The sequence below is a fragment of the Syngnathus typhle genome, linkage group LG21, assembly GCF_033458585.1.
Source record: "Syngnathus typhle isolate RoL2023-S1 ecotype Sweden linkage group LG21, RoL_Styp_1.0, whole genome shotgun sequence".
Taxonomy (NCBI): domain Eukaryota; kingdom Metazoa; phylum Chordata; class Actinopteri; order Syngnathiformes; family Syngnathidae; genus Syngnathus; species Syngnathus typhle.
The window spans coordinates 6,004,499-6,027,334 of record NC_083758.1 but is presented as its reverse complement, the minus strand read 5'-3'; the positions used below and the strand labels follow the sequence as shown (position 1 = coordinate 6,027,334).

At 46.0% G+C, this 22,836-nt stretch overlaps 1 protein-coding gene across 3 annotated transcripts in view; it reads left to right on the top strand.

Annotated features, from left to right (window-relative positions):
- The window catches only part of tafa5a (TAFA chemokine like family member 5a), a 61,825-nt gene that overhangs the window by 27,920 nt on the left and 11,069 nt on the right, over positions 1–22,836 (top strand). For all 3 annotated transcript variants that reach the window (XM_061268884.1, XM_061268886.1, XM_061268885.1), the window contains exon 2: positions 10,178–10,327. In XM_061268884.1, coding sequence (XP_061124868.1) covers positions 10,178–10,327 — 150 coding nt within the window. The remainder of the gene's footprint in view (positions 1–10,177; positions 10,328–22,836) is intronic.

Below are 22,836 nucleotides of genomic sequence, written 5' to 3'. Positions count from 1 at the left end.
TGAACTTTAATTAGCAGTCGTCACATGTTATGCAGAGTTCATCTCAACGCGTCACCTTCATATTGGAAGTTAATGCAAACGTGCCACAGAGGGAGCCCTTGCTAAGGTTTGCTTTGCAATCATTCGATACCATTGACGGCTATAGACGTCAATTTGTAACTGGCAATGAATACGTTAATAACCACTGTAGAGTCAATTTAATTTACCCGCACAAACCCTCAGGCGTTGAAAGTCCCACAAGTTCCCCGCTTGTTTCGTAATAGCGCGCGTAATGTACGAGTGGCCACGCGAAGGCGTGTCTCTCCGTGTGTGTGCTCCTCCTCATCATCCCAGCAGCCAGGTTATCCCCTCCTTCATCATTATCTGCGCACCAGCCCATAAATCTACGCGCTGATAGCGGCGCTGCGGTGTCCTAATGCATATTCATAGCGACGCGGCCTAAATATTCATGAGGCGGCGTCTGGCCGAAGCCGCTCCCATTGTGAAATATAAGGCGCACTTTGCCTTTTTATGGCCTTGTTTTCTCGGCGCTTTGTTGCAATGCGCGGGGATACGCTTGATGTATTTGCATGTCTCAAGGAGAATTACCGTGCACGCGTTTTTGCCCCCAGCCCACCCCTCACAGCCCGCTACTCTTGGGCCCCAAAATTGTTCAGCAGTTTTTTTACCGGTGATGAAAAATGAGGCGAGTAAGGACTTTTGAAAGCTTTATTTTGCTGGGATGGCGCACATATATCACGGTTTTTGGCCAACGGATGACAGATTACCATGCAGATGAGATTTCCCCCCCCCCCACACACAAATGAGTCAACTCAATACCTAAATTTAGTTGATTCGCTTTGGAATCAATCATGATTTCTTGTTGGGTCGAATCCAACTTTTCAAAAGTCGTAAAAACCAACCATTTTCTTGAAAGGCGACAAGTGAGCCCCCCCGACCATCTGTCACGTTATAAAATCCACAAAGGCTCCCGACTAGGGTAACCGTACTGTAACCCAATTATACATGCCGGCCATAACCAGCCTTTGGGGAAATGGCTCTATTAATGTCCTCGTTCCCTACTGACATCTAATGTGCTTTGATTTTTCTTCTCTCGCCTCTCGCACAAAGCATATTATAGCGTACATGCTCGAAATGAGCCTGTTCATACGCTGCCTTTAATACTTCCAAAGAGAACGTTGTCGCGAATTATGACTTAAAACGGTCGCTGGAGTGTCCGCGAGCTCTCGTACAACATGCTTACGACATCTTGAAGCTTAATCCCCGTGCAACATAACTTCTTTGCTCGCGTTATATGCAAATCTTTGGAAGTCTGGGATGGAATGTTGATGAGACGACCTGAGATGATTAAATAAGGAAACCATTTTCTGACGGTCACTGTGGCCTCATCACGCCATTGTCCAAAGTCATCGTTTGTAATTACGAGGAAAGGGCCGTGTTGCGCAAGTGACAACAACCGCGTCGTGTTCGACAGCCTGCCGCTGTGTTTTGACAGCCTCGCGCCTTTCTGCAACTTCCCGCCGCAGACGTCGCTCAAATCAAACGCCGCGTTGGGTGTTTTAATCCCAGACGTGGCGGAATGGCTCCGCGCGTACTTCGACGTGAATGAAAGGCCCGCTCGACAATGCTTTGACACGAGATGAGCTCGGAGCTTCATTAGTCGTTGGCCTGTCGGCGGCGTTATTGATGATTAGGGAGAAGGAGCTTTTGTTCATGGGAGATCCAATCATCTCTCTCGCTTATTCAACTGGCAAGAGAGGAGCAATCTGGTTGACTTGAATAGCCAAACATTTCTTTCCTCCCAGCTTTCCTATCTCCCTTTTGTCTCGTTGCTTCGCTTCTTCAAAAAGTTCATTTTCCCCTCTCCATCTTTGGATTATTAAGTCAAAGAAACAGCTAAATCCTGGCCGGAAATGCTGTCAAAGGAGGTTTATAAGATTTTTTGTTTGAGAGTACTTTCTGTCATACTGAATGTGAGAAAAGTGTGTGGGCCTGGAATGCATCCAGGGGGTTCACCACTTTTAAGTAAAAGCAGACTTTTGGTTCCACGAGATCCCATTGGCTCAGGTGTACCTAAGATTTTGCCCAGCTGTCTGTAATGAACGCCCGTTGGCTTCTCGCGATCCGACAGGGCGGAGCGTCCTAAAATTTTAAAGCCTCAACAAACGACATTAAAAGCGACGCTGCGAAGCTTAATGTTTTTTTACATCCCACTAACACACGGCAGTAATGACTTTGGCCTTGAATTGATGCTTGGTTACTGGGCTAAGTAATTAGAAAATAAAGTCAATATTCCGTTCTCACCCTCGTAATGTTCGTAGAATCGCACATACGTGACCGTGACGTTGGGTTATGTAGCTTACGTGATCCCCGCATTTGGAAATAAAGGTCTCTTCTAAAACATTAATGCAGCAATTAGCCTTAGCCCAAGTGTTGGTGCTTAACGAGGCCGCCGTGTTGCGCATCGGAATCTGTTTTCCTCTCATGTATCCAAATTAAAACCGTTTTTTTTATTCCTAGCTACCTCATCTCCCAAGCCGGTAAGAAAAAAAAAAAATCCGGTGTGCCTGCCAGCTTTTTTTTTGGTTTCTAATGGCGCATTCAGTCCTATCTGTTGACTCCTGCCAAAACCCGCCGCTGCTGACTTGCTCACTTTGTATTTATGGAGGTCAATCATCTAATGGACTGTTTTAAATATGTATAAAAGTGTTAAAGCTGTCCACTTTAATTTACTGGTAAACGCTGAAGACCTCTTTTGGACTGTACTCGTAAAGTTCCAGGAGAGGCGCTTACGAGGGCTGTTTTGCGAGTGAGCACGGGGGGTCGCCTCCTATATTTACTGGAAGCTTCGTGAATTATTAAACAGCCGAGGATCGTCGTCCTTTTCTTCTCGCCGCTCGGGTCGGAGCATTTTGCACTCTTCTTGAAGAGCGAGCGACCCGGTGTCCCCTCCCGGTGCAACAAGTGGCGCAAACATAACGAGGAAGGCATTCTTTATTGCCGGAGATAACAGTAAGCACGACATATCGCGGAACCCCGCCGCTTGATTTTATTAAACGCCGTCGTGAGCGTTCCCGTTTGGCTAGTAAAATAAAAAAAAAATTAAAAAACACATCGCACTGGCAAATTGGCACGACCCTCTAAAGAGTTCCCCGTAATTGCGCCGAGATATGACAATTAGCCGCTTGTGACGCCACAGGTGTAAATCCGGGAAGAATATCATATCAAGGTACAAGGACAAAAAAAATGGACGGAAAAGCAAAAAGAAAGATAGCAAGTGTGCGTCTTTATGGCCCGGCTGAGCGGCGGCACGGAGGCCAAGTTAAACGGGGGCGGGGGGATTAAAGGCATCAGCACGCTGGGCCACACCTCAGCCTGCATGCTGATGGGGCTGCGGTGAAAGGAGCCATGCACTCGGCCACTCCCAGCGCCGAGGATTATACGAGGATAACGCTACAAAATCTCAGCCTGAATATTATTAACTTGGATGTCAAAGATCCATTTGAATCGGGCTGGTTTGTTTCCTACCGATTATTTGTTTTTGCTCATTTACTGCTGTATTGTGACAGTTTAATACGCTTCTACTGGATCCCAGAAGCGACAATTAACCTGTGATTTAATAAGGCCTCGCCTGTTTGTTTGTTTTTATTTGTGAGTAATTTGTTCTCCCAACTAAAAGTCACACATTATTTTCAGTTCAAAGTCTTCACGTGGCTACGTAAAACTCAGTAGCTAGTAACGGCGCGCTAGCAATAACAAGCGATCCGCCCTAGTTAGCAAATGAAAACGGTGAAAATTTGACGGTTTCCAGGTTTAGAATTTGGGTATTTTAATCCTCTCAAAATGTTTTTGATTTTTTTTTGTAGAATTTGAACAAAAACTTACCTCGAAAACCTCTCGCATCAAATAGAGAGTTGATCCGAATACATTTGCACAAAGTGGGTCAGACTGCGACGATACACTGCAGTCTTACAGAATGAGCCTTCGCAGATTCCCGATGGTTTCAGGGCGTGGGATGTTCTCCTGGCTACACAAAGACAAAAAAAAAAAAAAGAATCACACACACACACACGCAGACAATGTTAAACAATTACACGATTCAAGTTGGTGTGTTTTGCGGCGCCGAGAGGAGGAGAAACAGCTTTGCCGGTTGAAAGGTCGCCCGAGTGAGAAAGGGGGCATTTTATTCCCTCTGTCTGTAAGGCCGAGGTCAGTGCAGCTCGACATGACCAGTCACGCTTGTTGTCGTCTCCGCACGGTGGCCTCAAGCTGCGGTTGCATTTTTGAAGAGGCGCACTGCTGCCTCGCAAGTCTCCGCGGCGCTCTGACTGCAGCAAACATAAATCCCGTTCTTATTTCGCGCCGCCGAGCCTAATGTCAGGCTTGCCGTTTGTTACTCTCCACATTCCTTTCGCGTCGAAATTTGAAAGAAGCCGCTGAAGTAGGCCAGCGTGAAATACCGTATTTCCTCAAATAGCGGTCCCCCTCCGTGCCCTAATTAGCCGCCGAGTTTGTCATCCGTTAAGACAAATAGCCTCCCTTTTTCCCACGAGAAGAAAAAAAAACAACTGACTAATTATCTTAATTTCTAGATCAGATGGTTCGCAAATAATAAACAGTTGCTAACCAAAACAGCGGCACCGGAACAGTTTGCGATGATATCCAGTGTTGTGTTTTCCCCTCAGTCTCCTGCATTCACCCAAAGGTCTTTAGTATGCAAAATGGCCGCCACCTTTAAGGACGTTGCCCCGCTGCGATGAGCCTCCCCGAAGCGGAGGGAGGCAAGTGCCCTTAATTGCGACGCTAACGTGGCGCTCATATTCGTACGTGGGGTTACAGGGGGACATTTGTTTCCCCCTTTTTCTCCCTCGCAGTTTTAATAGACGATTGTTCATTGTTTTCGCGCCAACGTTATTAAGCGGCGTTCATGATTATAAAGCACCGGGGGGCGTCCCGCGGGAGAACGCCATTCGGCGTGTGCTTCTACACAAGGTCACACAACAGCGAGAATGAGTCTCGTTTATTCCGAGCACAAGTCAATACAACGGTGAATCAAATGGCGACATGGCGGCGATAAGAGAGGAATTAAAAACCTTTGTGTTTTTCAGTTGTGGGAGAAACAACGCGCCGTCTCTCGATAGATTCAAAGGCAATCAAAAAGCAAACACGCTTCTGAGTGGGAGACGCTTCCCAAATATTGGGCCTTATTCAAACAAAATCAGAAGAGAGATCACAGAAAAGCAATCATGGAATTGACTAAAAGACGATCAGATTGTTTTGATATCGTAGACACTTGGGAGTTTTATCAGCACAAACCAGCAGGTGTTTTTCTTTTAATGTTAAATGTAATTTTGGACAGAAGTATTTTGTTAAGTAACAGTATAATATATAAAATATTACAGTAACTTTTCTTATTTTATTATTAATTTTTTTTATTACGTCTTATTTTCTGTTATGACTGTACACGGTATTGTAAATGATTTTTTTTTTACAGTGAGCCTCTGTGCAAAAAAAGTGGAGCATTTTTTTGTCTGGAAAGAGAACAAAACAACAAGCAATCCTTTAAGTTTGGTTGTGGCTGCTGTTGCGTGGCAACGACGGCTTTGAATTTCGATGAGTCAGAGGAGGGCGAGAGCAAACTTTATCATGCGGCTGTGTTTGACATTCATACGCCGCTTAAGTGCATGTGCTGCTAGCCAAAGTATTTTTCCTTTGTCCCCTTTCTTGGAGGGAAGTGAAGAAATTTTTTTCGCAAGAAGTAACTTAAAATAGATGGTGTACCCCACCCCCCGTCGTGATTAGATTGCGCTCCTGGTGAGGATTGTCTACAGAACTTTCTCTGACTCACGGCGGCGGTATGAATAATTTCAAGGCCAGCCTTATGATGGCTTCTCCGTCAATCGATCAGCGTCGGAGGGAGAAAAAACAAACGTGAGGCCCTTTGAGATGAGCTTACGTTCTTTCCGACAGCAATCCAACACACCGGCGGAGATCCGGTGACGTTATCTTGAACCTTTCGTTCTGCCGCCACGTGTGAATTAAAACGCTAGTCCGAGAGTCAAGGCAGTCGACGAACGTGATGGACAGTCGGCGGCGGCGGCGTCTATACGTTAAATCGGGAGATTGCGGGCGAGGCGCCGAGCTGAAGTGACAGATGAGGCAGTAGAAAGTGCCACCGGGGGTAAATCTTTTTCATTGCTCGGTAATAAAACATCAGGTTGTCATTCAGCTTTACATTAGATTCATCATCCATAGAGCGATTCGCGGGTAATTCAACCAGATACTCGACAATTTGAAGGCTTCAAAAGATATAAAAACTGTTACTATTCAAATCAAATAATACAGAGACGGGAAGCAATTATGGGAGATTGAATGGAGGGGGGGGGTACAAAAAAAAAAAAAAAACTAATGCCATTTCAAAAGACGTCACAGGCGCGGACGTTTTGTTTGCTTTTCATTTAGCGCGAAGCGACAGCATAACACGATAAGGATTTAAAAAAAAAAAAAAAAAAAGCTTAGTATGAAAAAAATAATTCAAACAAAATAACGTGAATAATAATACGTTATATGGTCTGTATGTATTAAATACATATACACATATAGATCAGGATAGGACTAATGCTGCTTGGATGTTTTTAGAAAAAAAAAAAAAAAGGATTTAGAGTGTCGCAGCCAGCCAGACGCTTGCTCCTGGCTCATTTTTTGAGCAGCTGCAGTACGCAGGAGTGATGCAGCATCTTGGCTCGGGCCCGTGGCTCACGTTTACATGCTCGCGCGCGTGGCGCTCCTCCCCCAGCACAACAGATGCCAACTACATCGAGCTGTCATGTAATGTTTTTGGGTTAAGTGGAGATTATTTGCGGAAGACATTTTGCGAGTGCGCCTTTTTGACAAGAAGACGTCTGTTTACACGTGTCCATATGTTGCAAATTAAAAATCCACGCGCAAGCTGTGGCACAAAGAGAAAAAAACAATAATAAGTGTCTATTTGAATGCACTGGAAGTCGAAAATATTATCATCCAATCAAACTTTTGCCAGGGCAGTCAAACTAGAGCGTTTTTGAAAAATGACCGCCCGACCGAGTGTCTTGAGATGACGCGCCGAGACCTTTGGGCCTAGCGGGAGGCGCGGTGAAAACAAATGCTTTGACGCCGCGCTGGCCATTTGTCAAGACGGCCGGGCGATGACAGAGCAATCGTAATGTGCTGAGGAGTGGGAGGCCAAATAATAAGGCATTCGGGGGGTGTCAATAACATTACGTCGTATTACGCCACGCGAATCCATCTTCGGCGAGCGCCGCCGCGTTGGCTTCACTCGAGGGTGGCCGCACATACATTTTAATCAGCCGTTTGGCCGGCCAAGCCGACAACCGCTCGACAAACTGAAGCTGATAAGGCTGATGATAAATCGTAGCGGCGCCGCTCGCAGCTTTGGATTCATTTCTGAGAAGGCTCGGACGGTTCCTACCGTTCACGTCTTGTTTCGGCGGCGTAACCAAATCCGCTAACCCTAACCCGACTTTCCCCGTTTCAACTCGGCTGTAGTTTAAACACCTTCTGGGGATTGTTCGTTTTAAAGCGTAAGGAATATATCAGACGGCGCACTGTAGTTCACCTAAGTAGAAACAAGCCTTTAGAAATCTTTGATTCCTCGCCGCAATTCTCTGCGGCATGGCGCGTGCTGCAGGTTGACACCCCAGACGGAGAGAATTTGTTTGATTCCTGGGGATAAAATCAAAAGTCATCTCTAAGGGGCCCGGCGTACAACTCAATGGAAATTTCCATCATCTAGCGATGTTGATATCGATGGTCGTGCCGGCAAAAACGCAGGGCCGGCTTTAGCGATCGCTCACCTTGGCCTTTCAGCACAGCCACCGGTTCCAAATCTTTTTAATAGCTCTTTAATAGCTGTTTTGTTCTTGTTGTTTGTTTTTGAAGTGACAAATCACCTCTCATGAGCTTCAGTGTCTCCGGCCATCCTTAAATCTTTCTACCCAGGGCCACCGTCAGCTCTAGATTTCATCATTACTTTGATTTATGACCAAATACGGGTGACACGGACGTGTCACGGCGGGAACTTTTGGGCGGATATGACCAAACACGATTTCTATTACGACTGGGTGATGCGGCCTTAAAATGAAACCTCACATTTTTCTCCCATTAATCAGTTGTTTGGGAATTGGACTTCACTTTGCACACTGACCTCTTATTTTTTTTTATCTTGCACTCAACAAATGTATTTTAAAAAATAAACGAAAAAAGTCACATTGAAATAAAAACGACGATAATAAAACGACTTTGTATTATAGCCCAGGAAATGTTGTTAAATGTTTCTATTTTTGTGGATTCAGATTGAATGCTGACCAAACGAGGCTAATTTGATGGCCGTGAAACGTCAAAACACGCAGATACAGTCATGCCCACACACCAAAATGTTTGTTTTCATTCCCTTATAGAAGCACTCATGGAAGGACAGAGTGCAACGCAGCATTAAGAGGATATTAATTTCGCTTCGCTGACAGCCGGCGCTCTGACAGCGCCGGCGCAAGGCCTCTGCTTGATGAAACGTGGGCGAGTAATGAGCTCCTGCAGCTCAAGAAAGACAGAACAACACGGGCGCCGCCGCGACTTCAGACGTCGGCCTTTGAGTCTTGACACGCCGACGCGGGCGCAAAAGACATCCAAACAGTCGGTGGGTAGCGGGGAAGTTCAATGTGAAAACGTCTCCAGCCGGCGCCGGAGTTTAGATGACAAGTCATTATCCACCATCGGCCTGAGGGGTTGCGACGAGGAAGGCGGAGGAGGAAGTTAAGTAAACAGGAAAGGGGGCCGTGATGAAGGTGGCGTCTTGATCACCCAAGACGGCGGCGCGTTTGATTTGGTTGACGTGCATTATTGAACAAAGTGATCTTGTGTTCAGTCGCGGCGGATATCTATCCGCATACTTCTCACGAGTCTTTGTCGCCGTCGTCCGTTTCCCGCGACTCTCCGCGATTCGTCTGACCATTTGTGAATTCTTCCGATGCCGAAAGAGAACCTCAAAACAAATATTTAGTAGTTCGGGGTCGACTCTGTTTTTGTGTCACGCCGGAGTGACTTTTATGCTAATATTTGATTGCTTTTGTGGCACCTCAAAAGACTGAGAAAGGCCAAACCGTGTTTTGACAGCTGTACAACTTTGCACCGCACGACTTTTTGAGGCGAACCTACGCCTACTGAACTGAAAACGCTTCCCCGCTACCCACCGCCACACATTTGAACAATTTATCAGGCATTCAAAGGTAGAAACTATTGAAAAAAAAAAGAAAATCCTTGGGCTTCTCTATCTATCTAGCTAGCTATCTTCCTCATTCGACTGTTCAAACTCTTCCGAGCTGTTAGGGGATGTTTATTGATTCGAAATGTTCACGGGCGGCAGCGTAGTTGGCTCTAGGAATTCGGTCGAAAAGCAGGTGAGACACTTTAATCTCGCCATTAAAAGTAGCGAGGGAACCCTAATTCGAGAAACTTTCCGCTTTATGCACAGGCGCCGTGTGTCACGGTCTCGGGCACCGTGCGCATGAATCCTGATGGATCCTCATTACCCCAGGTGTGACCCCTCGCGGCTCAGTTCATTAAGCCGAGCGGCCGAGTGTCGGCGACTGGAGTCCAGATTTAATCACAACTTCCGCTCTCTTGCCAATCACAATTAGGTCCCGATAAGCCTCTCCAGCATGGGGCCTCGGGGCTTCCATACACACACAAAGGTTAATTTGCGAGCAGCGAGGGCCTGGCTACGGAGCCAAAGGTCACCTGATTGAATACATGGAGTGTGAGCGATGGGGGGGGGGTTGCTCCGGTGCAATTACAAAGTTCATCAGTATTCATGCGTTTCCTTCGTGGCTAATGGCTGCATTACCTTCAAAGCGATGCCACTGATTGAACAAAGCTATGGAAAATCATTTGAGCGGTCCGTATCCTGGCTATCTTGTCCTTACTAGCATGACAATGCTACATGCTACTACTTGAGGACGGCGTGTTACTCACGCTAGTAGCGAAGTAGGTTAACTTCCGAACAGTCCGGGTGACGTGACAGAAGGTGTCACGGGATCGTCGCGAAAGCAGATTGTTGGATCTTGCCCCCGTGTCCGCTTGCGTGTGTCTGACCTCGCTTCCTGCCGTGTATTGTCGTTTGCAGGCCAGCTGGCGGCGGGGACATGTGAAATTGTGACGCTGGACAGGGACAGCAGCCAACCGCGGCGGACCATCGCCAGGCAGACGGCCCGCTGTGCCTGCAAGAAGGGCCAGATCGCGGGAACCACGAGAGCCAGACCCGCCTGCGTGGATGGTAAGGCTAACGCGCTTGTTGCGAGGCAAATATATTTATCAAACGTGGAAAGCCAGGTTCCCGGTTTAACATGACTTGAAAGCAAGGACTGAAAATTAACAATTTTGAAGACATTTACATGTCACTCAAGGGCATTGCGAAAGGATCAAGTTTAAACTCTTGAGTATTTCTTAGCTAGCAGTATAAAATTGATACAATTCCAAGGCTAACAGCGGTGCAGTCCTCAAAAGAAAGAAGTGTCAATTCAAGGCAACGCAAGAAAAATCACGTCTTTGGAAAATACAACCTTGCTTTTTCATCTCCTACGTTCGACGGGGCGTTTGACTCATTCCTAGCCCATTAAAAGTCGCCGATATAGAAGTCAAGCAAACATTCATCCCGAGTACAAACCTGTCGAATTACACGATGACTCTGCATTTTTTTTTTGCGACGCTTCCCTCAGCAAGATAGCAGGCGGTTTGGAATTTCATCCCTTCTTGTCATTCTGGCAACTCTTACACCGATGAATCAATGCGTCTTCAACATTCGACTTCCTGGTATTGATCAAAGCACTTGACCGGAATAGGAAAAACATCAAATGTATGCATAGCGACGTCTACCGCGGACATAAAAGCAAACTGTGCGCGCGCTATTTTGCGAGGACGCTTGTAATTTACAATTTCCCGCCCGACGATATTGCCTCCCGTCGAAATAAAAACTTTATTGCGGGTTATATTTCAAAATCCCAAGCCTTGTTATTATTGCCGTGCAAATGCGCCCGTCTTATTTGTTCCCGGTTAGAAAGTGAGAGAGAATCAGGGCCGCCGCCGATGACCCGAAATGCCGCAAATGGGAATTCAATCAGTTCTAATCCACCCGAGTCATTGAAGGTCTTCTTTTGCCGACACCTCCCTTCGGTCATTCCGGGCTAATCCATAGCCGCCGTATACAAGCTCTTGCCGTTTCCAGGTCACCGTGTCTTAACGGCGACAAAGACGGTCACGTTGAAAAGGGGATTGAGTTTTTTTTTTTTTTTCCTTGCGTCTGTTTGGAAACCCTCCCTCACTTCGCCCTTGCTTCTGAAGACGACGGCGCCTATCTGCAATTTCCTCCCCTTTTATCTCCGTGCTAGCTTGATGACTTTTGAGTAAGAGTCAGAGGGAGAACGCGGCGCCGCTATTCTGCCCTCAACGCAATGTGCCGCTCTTATCTGGCAGTCCCTTGTCAGCTGCGTGTTTGAGCGCCCAAAAAGCAGAATGGTGTCATCCATTACGCACGTAAACAAAGAACCCGCGTAATGAGGTCATTCGGTTCCGAGTTTCGACAAGTGCCGCTGTGTTAGCGATTGCTTGGTGAAACGAACGGAGCTGTCGCTAGCGAGCGGGCACGACTCGCTTTGTCATCCTTTCGGCTCAGTGGGAGTCAATCGCTTTGTGCCACCCGGAAGTACCCCGGCGCCGATTGTTGGCCGGCGATATGAAAAGATCTATTATTCCCTTGCATGAATACCGAAATTACAGATTAATTGCACCTTCTGCCTTGTCGCGGAAGAACATTTTATTCTTCTGCCTGTCACTGTACGTCACCGACATGGACAAAGCCACATTATTTTTGGAACGCTGCACAGCGTCGTCTTCCCAACCGCCGCGTTGAAAGCACAGCCTCTTCCAAAGTGTTTTAACGTTCCGACGGAACCAAGGAATCTCACGTCATCTATTATTGATACGGTCTTTCGGTTCAAAGACTTTTTTTTTTGCTCCGTCGTGTGAATGACTGCATGCTCATTTCCATGCAAACGCTAAGATGCATTAAGCGGTATTACAAGTGTGATCCTCGTCTCTGGCATGTTGTCCGCGAATGGGGCGGTGCTAGGAACAACAGCAGGCCTCAGAGTGACTCTCTCTGGGCTTTTAGACATTACCAGTGCTGCAATCATACTGCATCAAGCCACTGGCTTGATTTGATCCCGGGCGGGGAGGAGGGGGCCGATGGGCACAGGGGTCTGTTGGGGAAACATGTCATGTCAGCTCTAGCAGCCAGTTAGCAAGCTAGCCACGGAAATGGAACTATACTCCGGAGGGAGCCGGACTAGAAAAAGATGGTTTGCTGGAGAACGGGTAATGCAAAGCGCGCGCTCCCTCTATGCTGTCTTATGAGTCTTGACCCCCCCCCCCCCACTTTATTTATTTATTTTAAATCTGTTTTACATTCACGTGCAAGCTGATGGCCGTGGGCTGCGGTCTTGTCGAAGGAGGCGCAAGGGGGCAGGCAGATGGGTACTGCAGCCCTGAGGTAGACCCCTTCTCCTTTTGCGGCGTGGCACAAATTATTTGGGGCCCATTTATTTATTTATTTATTTATTTATTTATTTATTTATTTATTTATTTATTTATTTATTTATTTATTTATTTATTTATTTATTTATTTATTTATTTAAACTGACTTTTATTGATTTTTATTTTTTGTATTTTTATGTTTATCCATCTAATCTCATCTAAGTCGCACAGCCTGCCGCCTCAATATATTGTCTTGTTGGAAATCCCCCCCCCCCCCCCATTTCAGAATTCCAGGTTGCTTTTCTATCCAAGCTAGAGGGACGAGATAATCTTTCATTTGCAGAGTGATTGCATTTTCCCCTTTGAAATGCACGCTCGATTGCTTTCTGGTGTTAGCGTGCATGATTTGCTTTAATCCGCGTGTGCTTTTCTTTCCATCCCCATAATTAATCATCAAGCAAAAAAAAAAAAAAAAAAAACACGTTTACCCGCCTCCCCCTCCAATTTGCTGCCGATATGTTATAAAATGAATCTCACTCTTATTATATCAGCGTGGGGTTGCTTGTGCGTCTGTGATTGCGTCTGCCATTTAGCGTTGAAATGAAGGAGATGTTTGGTGTAGAAGTAGATCATAAAAAAAGCATAAAGCAGAGGCGACGTTAGCGCATTAGGAAGAAAGTAACACCATTTTAGGCTCCAAATTGATGTCTTTACAAACATCTCGTACACTAAAGGGGCAATTTGGCATACATGATAAAATCCTGCTGTCGGAACCTGGCGTTGGAGCTGAAACCTGTGTGGCTTTACTTTTTGCGGAAATAATTGCAGTTTGAAGTTGTAATACCAGTGTTCACCACTAGATGGCAGACTTAAGAATGTCTCTGACCCCAAGACCTCACTACCAGAGAAGTGGAATTTATGAAGAGGTTACTCCGTAACATTTCAATCTAAAAAGTCAACATTGCATTTGTCAAACGCTTTTTTTATTTTTTTTAATCATACTCTGCAGGTAAATATAATTTTGAAAGCTTATTTGTTTCTTTCATTCGTTTTGAAAACAGATTGGACACATCGGGAATGTTAAAACGAACGATTTTTCTTGTACATCTGTTTGTCGGGAATAATTCATTATTGCGTAAACTCGTAGCAGAGTTTGGAAGCGGCTTTGAGAGGGAACGAGAACAAACCGCACTCCCAAATGAGCATCTCAAATCCCTTTTTCTATTTGTTTGCATTGTGTTAATATGAGCGCAGATCTCTCGCACTCTCTCTCGCTCTCCCAGTAGAGTAGCTGCTACGAAATTAGTTTCTTTGTGGGTTGACACATACGCAAAGAGAAACACTGAGCTGGTTTGTGTTTTGGATTATGACAAGCATGAAAATGCAACAAAAGGATGCTTGTGTCCCCCCCCCCCCTACAGGCTGAGAAGCTGCGCGGCGCATTTTAGCATATAAATAAGGCGGCGGCGTTTAGTGTAACTTTCCCGACGTTGAAGATTCCTCTCTGACGAACGTTATAATCGGCGAGTTCATGTTACACGCGATTAAATTCCGTCATAATTTGATGGATTCATCCAATCGGTGAAGACCATTGTGTGTAGTTCTAATGTAAAAATAATAAAAATAAATAAGAAATGATTATAAATAAAATGAAATAATTTAAAAAATATTAATAATAATTATACGCGCATACTGACCGTAACTATATTGAACGACATTTTACAGCCTTTTAAGGAACATGCATTACTCTGATATTCTTCCCGGCTCGGGCGCTCCGTCTCGGCCGGCATAAATTTACCAGGTGATGAAGTGGACGCAGGTGCTGGGTGACATCACGGGGTTATTGATGCCCCGCGGTGGCGCACATTGCCGCCCGCGTGTCTTTTATTTTCATTAATCCATCTTGAACGGGAACAAAGCCGGCTAAATATTCCCGTGGACAATTTGCCGCTCTTTTTGGGCTTCTCGACGGCGCCTCCGCGTGCCATCTCAACGAGCGACGCCACGGTCCTCATTTCATCGGCGATGACGTTTGCTTTTCGAGCTGAGTGCAATTCTTTGTCGGGGAAACGAAGCCTGTCAAGCAAGGTGATGAGGCCGGAGCGCTCCCCGTTTCCCAGAAGTCGGCTCACTAGCACTTGAGTGTTTGATGGGCCGTGCTCTCCACCTTGCCGGTCTAATTGGAAGTGAACAGTCCCCCTGCTGTGAGCACACATCCGAGGGGCCGCGTCTGTCCGCTCGCCCGGCCGGCCACGGGCGAAAAACAATTAATTAATAATTACTGCTCGTGCGGGCGCCTCAGGGCCGAAGCGGGGAAGGGCTGGATGGTGTCAAAATTGGGAAGCAAATCGTTTTTTTTTTTTTTTTGTTCGGTGCGAGTTCACCTTGCCTGCTCCCTTCTTTCAAACTAAGACTATTTTTTCCCCCCTTCCCTTTTTGTGAAGTGACAAAGATTGTAACGATAATGCCCGACTCCAACGGCGTACATTGTCGTGGGCTAAAGTAGATAATCTGCGGTTGCCATGGCAATGCCAGACAATATTCTTCTTATCGCGAGGCGGTGTACCTTGAAATTGACGCTAACACGTCGACACATAGCGGCCCATTTCTGTCCCGAAAAAAAAACGATTGATTGTCTGAATTGAACAGATGAATAGTGACACACACGGCGTCGTTACAGATTATGGATTGCGCCAGTGTGAATATGTAAGACGTCAAATCTGTCATGGCGGTTCGATACTTCCAGGCATACTGAATACACGTGGCTCGGCATTTTTTTGTGTTTTTTTCAGTGAGCGATGAATGGACATAAGGTTCTAGCGCGAAGCGTTCATAGTCTGGTCGCCGACATTACAAAAAGAAGATAAAATTGTTTATACAGCCGGAGGCCTCATTATCTTCTCATAATTCCACCATTAGCTTGTCATCGGATCGCATCTAAGACTTGACTCAGAGCGCCGTGCACACATCGAAACGTTTCCCCTTCTGGCTGCAATATGCGACAAGACAGCTTGTTCTCCAGTCATTCCATCTTTCGTGTCTTGGCGTTGTGCCGTGACGCAGCGAGGAGCGGCGACCCCGCGGGACCGCAAATGGACTTTTATTGCTACTTGTTGACGGAAGGCGGGATAAGGCCGGCCAATCGTCTGTCGAGTTCCGCTCGCCGCAATCGGATTCCACCGCAATGCCGAGGGTTCACTCGCTCACCTGTTCACTCTGTCACAACACAATTTTGAGATACTGTTCTCTCGCTACGGCCAAACTATGATGAGCGAATATCGGTATAGATGAGAGTAAATATGAGCAAATGTGTTTATTTCCAAAGTGTAAATAAATAATCATTTTCAGGCCAATTAGACAATTTCATACAAAGCTTGCGGCCCATTGCCTCGTGACGTACCATTAGGCGCGCCTCGGCTAATTTTCATGCTAGCGTGGTTGTTACACGTTGCGCCGTACACGGGAAGTAATGCGCTTGAAGCTAAATAAATCGTGCCAGTGATTTTTCTTTATCTATGTTATTAAAGAAGCAGCAGAGCCACAGCCGGCAAAAAGAGAAAAAAAAAAAAAGGAGGCACTCTATTGTGACTGAAATGATAAAATGCATAATTAGGTAGTCAATGTTGTGTTCCGTCTCTTCCCTCCTTGCTTTTACCCGCAAGTTGATGGACGCAACCTTGCGCTTCCCCTCCCATTTTAAGAAATGATGTTGTTCATTACCGCAATGCCGTTTTGTCATCGGGGCTCTGGATGGCGGCGCCGCCGCGTTTTATTTTCTATTTTTTTTGTCTTTGGTAATTTGCCTTTATTGGTCGGCTTAGCAATTCCGTGTCGGAGCGGCTTGGTTCAATAATGCATGCGTCTGGTTATTGTGCACGTCTGCGAACCCACCTGTAATTGCTGCGCAGCTGGGTGCACTCGGGTGGACGGATGGCGAGCAGAACCCTGAGAGAGAGAGAGAGAGAGAGAGAGAGAGAGAGAGAGAGAGAGAGAGAGAGAGAGAGAGAGAGAGAGAGAGAGAAAGAGGGTTCATTAAAAAACATGCTCACATCCTGTTAGGAAAAGAAATCATCACGACATGTTCAAAAATAATCATTTGCCATTGAGGGAAATATGTGCTTTTGCTCTCTTACTGGAGATTAATCGCGCCGCCATTTTTTTTTTGCGTAGCTCAGCATCAAGAGTGCAGCAAATATGAATCTAGGAATATTTATTTATTTATTTATTTATTTATTTATTTATTTATTTATTTATTTATTTATTTATTTATTTATTTATTTATTTATTTATTTATTTATTTATTTATTTATTTATTTATTTATTTATTTATTTATTTATTTATTGTTATGGTTTCCTTTATTTATTATTCACTTCCATTTTCTAGCATAGCTTAGCATCAAGAGTGCAGTAAAAATGAATTTAAGAATTATTTATTTATTTATTTTATTTGTTATTATTTCAGTCCACGTTTTTTTTTTTTTTCTACCTCTTCCTCTATTTGAGGAACACAACTACGGTCAGCCTCCACTTCCATCTAATTGTTCTGCAAAAAGGAGCTTGGTGGTCACTGTTGTCTTTGCCCTTGGCTTGGAGCACCACTGGCTCACCTTGACAGCCTTAAAAAGAAAGAAAGAAAAAAAAAAAAAGGGCCAGGCCGTCTGTTGAGTGCTTGTAAAAAAAAAAAAACGTGTGCCTACGCGTTTGTGTTTGCGTGCCCCCGTCTCGCCGTTTCTATAGGAGGACAGGCGTCATTATCTCCATCTTTCTCACCGTCTTGTCCCTGGGAGACTTTTAATCTTCCCGTTAAAAAAAAAAAAAAAAAAAAAAAAAAAAGGAATCAAATCAGATGGATGATATAAAATAAACCCAGCACCCCTCCCTCTTGCATCTTGCAGCCGCACTGGGGCAATTTTTATAAGAGCCTGTTATGGAGCCGCACATGGCCAAAATAATATTAGCGTGGTGGCGACAGGCACGTGAAGGCCAGATGAATCCGGGATAAAAATAAAAAGGCAAATGAATACAAATGGGGTCTCTTTCACCTAGAGGGGCGAATAAATCACACGTGCTCTAATGCAGTCGGCTCGCTCGCCCTCTCTCCCTCTTCTTGCCTCTCCATCTCACTTCATCAGATTAACTTTGTGTCCTTCTCTATTAATAATACACTCACAGAGGTGAGCCCAGCTATTTACCGGAGACGCCGGCGTCAACGTGTCATGACGGCGCGGCCGTTTGAAATTTGGTGCGCGGGTTGGAGGCAACACCGAACGAATCATTGGAACGGGAATCGGCCGGAATGATGCGAGGGCACCGAAGGAACATCACGACTGATAGATGTTAAGACGTGCGGGGGTGAAGGTTCACGTGTGTTTGGATTCCTGCAAATCACTGGCAGGCTAAAGTGAGGCCAGAGGTTTCGTCAGGCGAGGAACAACACAAAAGTGCGGGCACTTGGAAAAGGGGCAAAGGTGGCTCAAACGTGTCGGATCGTTTTCTCCTCCATTTTCTCGTCGGGATTGTCTTTTTGCGCTGTTCCCCGAGGACTCGACAGGTGTATGGAAATCAAAATAATTCGTGCAGACGTGAAGGTCCTCGGGAGAATTGCGGCAAATAAACACAATGCGCATTGGTTTTACAAAAATGCGTGAGGTAGAGTGAGGACTCCTTTTTGTGATATGTGCATAGAGAGCGCCGGTCCCGCGGGAGACGCCGCCATCTCCCGAGACAGGACAAAGTCAATACGGGCGGTTACACCGAGCCCGCGGGGAGCAGGCCACCAGAGGCCTGACTTACAGCGTCGGAGGAAGGAGAGTTTATTCCGTGTGTGGATGAAAGTGAGGGAAGGTGAGCTACAGAGTTGTTTTAGGCAATAAGTCCAAGCAAATCAGGCACGATTAAAAAAATGGACAAATATCGGATTGAAGGTGAATAAAAGTTCCCCCAAAAACAAATGTTTTGTTTCCCTTAATGTGCAGCAATGCCGCCTCCTAATCCGATGATGGAAATTTCCAAAAAGACGACCCGTCCGTTGAGACGACATTTTATAATCCGGTTTGCGGGAAAAAAAAGACGTAATAATTTGGGATTCCCACCAGTTATGTTATAATGCCTCTCTTCGCATTTCTAGTCAGACGCTGCTATTTTTAAAATGTGCATGTTTTTAAACCGGCATATTTATCTCGACCCTGAAAGTCTCTTCCTTCTACTAATGGCTGTTGGTCCCTCACGGCTCTGCTTTTGCGTGCCCTAAAATAGCACTTGCCCACTCAAAAACGCTCGAGTTTGGCTGATTCACTCTGAGTGGCCGCTTATCTGCCATTCATCTACGCTGGGGGGAAAAAAAAAAAAAACATCAGCATCGGTACGCATTACAAAAACATGGATTATTATCATACTTTTGGCTCTGACCAGCAGTTGGTGTGCATTAAAAGTTCAGGGGGAAAAAATGGAACACAGAATAAAACGGGAAGATGGACCAACCCTCCCGTGAGCCGTGTTTGGGGGCTACCTGTAAATTTGTTCGGGGACAGAGCGGCACAAGGTATAATCCACCTGCCAGCGCCGTTCAGCATCAGCGGCCGTGTGGCAGAAACATTCGGGCCCTTCTTCCACTTAACTACAAAACAGCATCAGTGCAGAACCGCAGAAAGCGCTCCCCCCCTCCCACTCGACACCCACTCCTTCCTTTCACTACAGACGTGTCAATGAAAAAGCCGGGAAGGACAAGAAAAAGCCCTCGCAAAACCCACCAGCACTTTGTCGAAGCTGGTAAAAATCCCAAACATGTTAACACGCTTATATTTTGCTACACGGAGGCGATTTGAAATAATAATTGTGAGAGGTGAGCCGAGCGAGGTTGATTAAAAACGCTGGCAAGGAATGGAAAACTGGAGACTTCCTCACCCCCCCCCCGAGGGAGAACAAAGAATGATTGGTTCATTTGGATCGGGAAAAGCGCATCTCTCCCAAAAGCTGCTTCCTTCCAACGTTAATGACAAATGAGCTATCGATTTTGTTGTTTACAATCCAGGGTTCAGATTCAACCCCCCCCCCCACCCCCCCTTCCCTTCAGTGCACATGACGGACCTCAGAATAGCTGCCTTGCCAACTGACCACATTGTTTACCTCGAGCTCGCCAACTAAAACTTAAAAACCCGCTTAGACAGCGACGACGGAGAACCGTGGGCGAAGCTTCCGTAGCGTGCGTGGCAGCAAACGTGGGGTTCTTGTTTTCCTGACCTTTGCTATTGATCCACGCTGATCCTTTGAAATGTCAGCCTCCACAAGTCGGCCACGCTACAAAAAGTGCGGTCCACAAGACGCGGGAATGTACGAGGAAGACTAAGTTCAGACGGTTACCAATGACGGGATATTCGTATTACATCGCCTTTTTGGGATGATATAGTCGATCCTACCTCGTTCCCCCGCGGGCCACAACAAGCACCGAGCAATTTCGGTCCTGTCCAATGCATCAAAAGCATAAGTGGAAAAGTCTTGGCATTGAGTTTTCGTGATTCTTTTTTTTAAAGACCATAAAAATCAATCACGCAGGCAGATTTTGATGGGTTCCGCTACACTTTTTCTGGCAAAGAGCGCGGAGGAGTTGCGGAGGAGTGCGAAATAGATGGCTTCCTGCTCCGAGAAAACACGACGGAGGCAAAGGACAGAGAGGAGATCACGGTTCGGACGAGGAAAGGTGCTCGGCCCGTCATTACTCTAAATATCTAACTCGCCTTCCATAACTCTGCTTCGGTTATCGGTCACGGGAGGTTTTGGGACTGACTTGTCCGGGTCCAGATTGGGTTCTGCCCTCTGCTATCATTCATTGTTGATCGGAGACAAGAGCAATTCCCTTAGAAATGTCATTTGAAAAGTCTAAGAAAGAAATCAATCGTAGTAATGGAGTACAGGAACAGGTACGGTGCGGAGCGCTGACCCCATAACAAGCACGAAAGATATTTTCAGCAAAACCTGCCATAAGCTGCCTTGGATATAAACACAGATGATTGTGGTCTTATCGTCTTCGGGGACGGTTCGCCGGCAAATTACTATTCACGCCGTATTGCAGTTTCACTTAATTGGAATTTGTTTAGCACAATTTATAAGGGTGGGGAAAAAGGGAATAAACAGATTTATCGGTGGACGGGCCTCAGCCGAGTAAAGGTTATGCATAATTTAAGGCGGATTAGTTTGGATGTAGAGGTGGAGAAGGCTAAGCGGACAATATTAGGGGGGCAAACTCTTGAAAGGCAGAGACACGTCCGAGCAAAATCCTCCGTGAGTACGTCCATCATCGGCGAATCGTTAGGCAAACTAATGACGTTACTTTTGTGCGGCGGCCTGCAGGGGACGGAGAACGATGGTTTCGTTCAACCTTAAGTATGTCAGCGTGTCATTTGCCATCGTCCTCAAATGAGTCGCCTTCGTTACCGTCGCACGCATCACGGGATTGCCGTCGCACGATGCGTTTGATGCCAAATCAAACAGATTGAGTTGAGTCTCAATGGAGTTTAGTTTGACGTTTAGTTTTAGGGTTCGGTTTAGGGTTCGGTTTAGGGTTAGGTTTAGGGTTTTATTTCATTTCATTTCATTTTATTTCATTTTATTTATTATGTGCATTTTATTTTATTATCATATTTCATTATTGTTTTATTTATCGTTTTACTTACAAAAATGCACTTTTATTTCCAGTATAATTTCCACGGTGGAATATGTAGCGCCATGTCCGACGAGGTCGACGTGGGCGCTATTACGTCGCCCGTAGATGCGAAAGCGCCACGTCAAGAGTGCAACACTCGGTGCCGATGCGGCGCCGTCTCTGCAGACGTTGGTGTTAAATGATCTCATTTCCCACATGTGCTTGTTCACGCTGACATTTCCTCCTCTGGCTCACCGAGCCGCCGGGCCTCGGCTTCACGTGTGCGCCAAATGCGCCCGTCGACAAATCAGGGGGGGTTAGTGTTGTCGCTCAGCTGTGTGGAAATGTCAGCGCGCATCTGCAACGGAACGATATCGCCGCTACCTGATGGTCACCGCGCACACACGCACGGGTGGAAAATAAACACCTGCCTGAAGCAATGTCACGCCACACAAACCGCCGGTTACCAAACCACAATGGCGCCGCGCAAAAAAAATAGCGAAATAATAAGCCGAAGATCGAACCGTGCGTGTACCGGGACTCCTTGTTCTCTCCCGCTCTTTATTGGTCTTTGTCGTGAAATGAAGTTAGCGCCTCCCTTGTTGACGGCGAAGAAGGAAGCGTGAGGAACGACTTGCCGAGTGTTGCCGACGACTTTGCCTTGTCCTTGCCAGGCGGGGAAAAAAAAACTTTTGGACGGTATGATAAAGCACCGCGACAGCACAAATCTGCGCCGCAGGGAATGATCTGATTTCACTCAATCGGGCTGAGAACGATCTATTTACGACAAATAGCGATGTTTTTTTTTTTCGGTTTGGATCGGCTCGGGCGAAAATTTGACTCGAACGAGCAATGCCAGTAAAAAAAAGTTGATCGTGTGACAGAAAACTTTGGAGGAATGGAATCAAAACAGTTGGGGAAGACTGAAGACGACATCCGTCGGTTAGCATCGGTGCTGCCTGCCCAGTCGGAAGAGTCCATGCAAAATATTCTGGATCCTCCATATGGCGTGTTGATGTTTATCACTTGCTCAAGCAGAGCCGAGTGCGAATAAATTGCCAATTTTCAACCGATAAAAGGAGAATGATGGGAGGGAGCAGGCGGCTCTTTTGTGTGCTTCTGCTCGCTTGCTTGCTTGCTTGCATGTACCGCTGGGACATTTTACTCTTACAGTAGGATGAGGAGCCCGGGGAGAGAAAAAAAAATAAATAAATAAAATCCTGGCAGATTCATCGCACTTCAGGTGAAATGAAGACACACTGAATTGGCTTAAAAGGTTATTTGACTCGTCTGAGTTTGAGCAACATGGCGGCGCATTAGTGAGGAGGAGGAAGAGGAGTGCGGGAGTGAATTGATGAAGAGTGAGGAGAAGAAAACACACGCACACACACACACACACAAGGATGCTTATTTGTATGCGCCGGCTCCAATTTACAAGCAGCTCATCGCAGGAGGGGAATGATGAATAATGTTGATTTGATGCTGCTGCTCGGCGCTAACCAATACGAGTGGCAGAAACTGCAACCTTGAAGCAATCATGGCTTCAATAAACGCATACATGCAAATATTGCCTTGTAGTCATTTCGACGGTGTGACTTGTTTTTTTTTCCATGCAT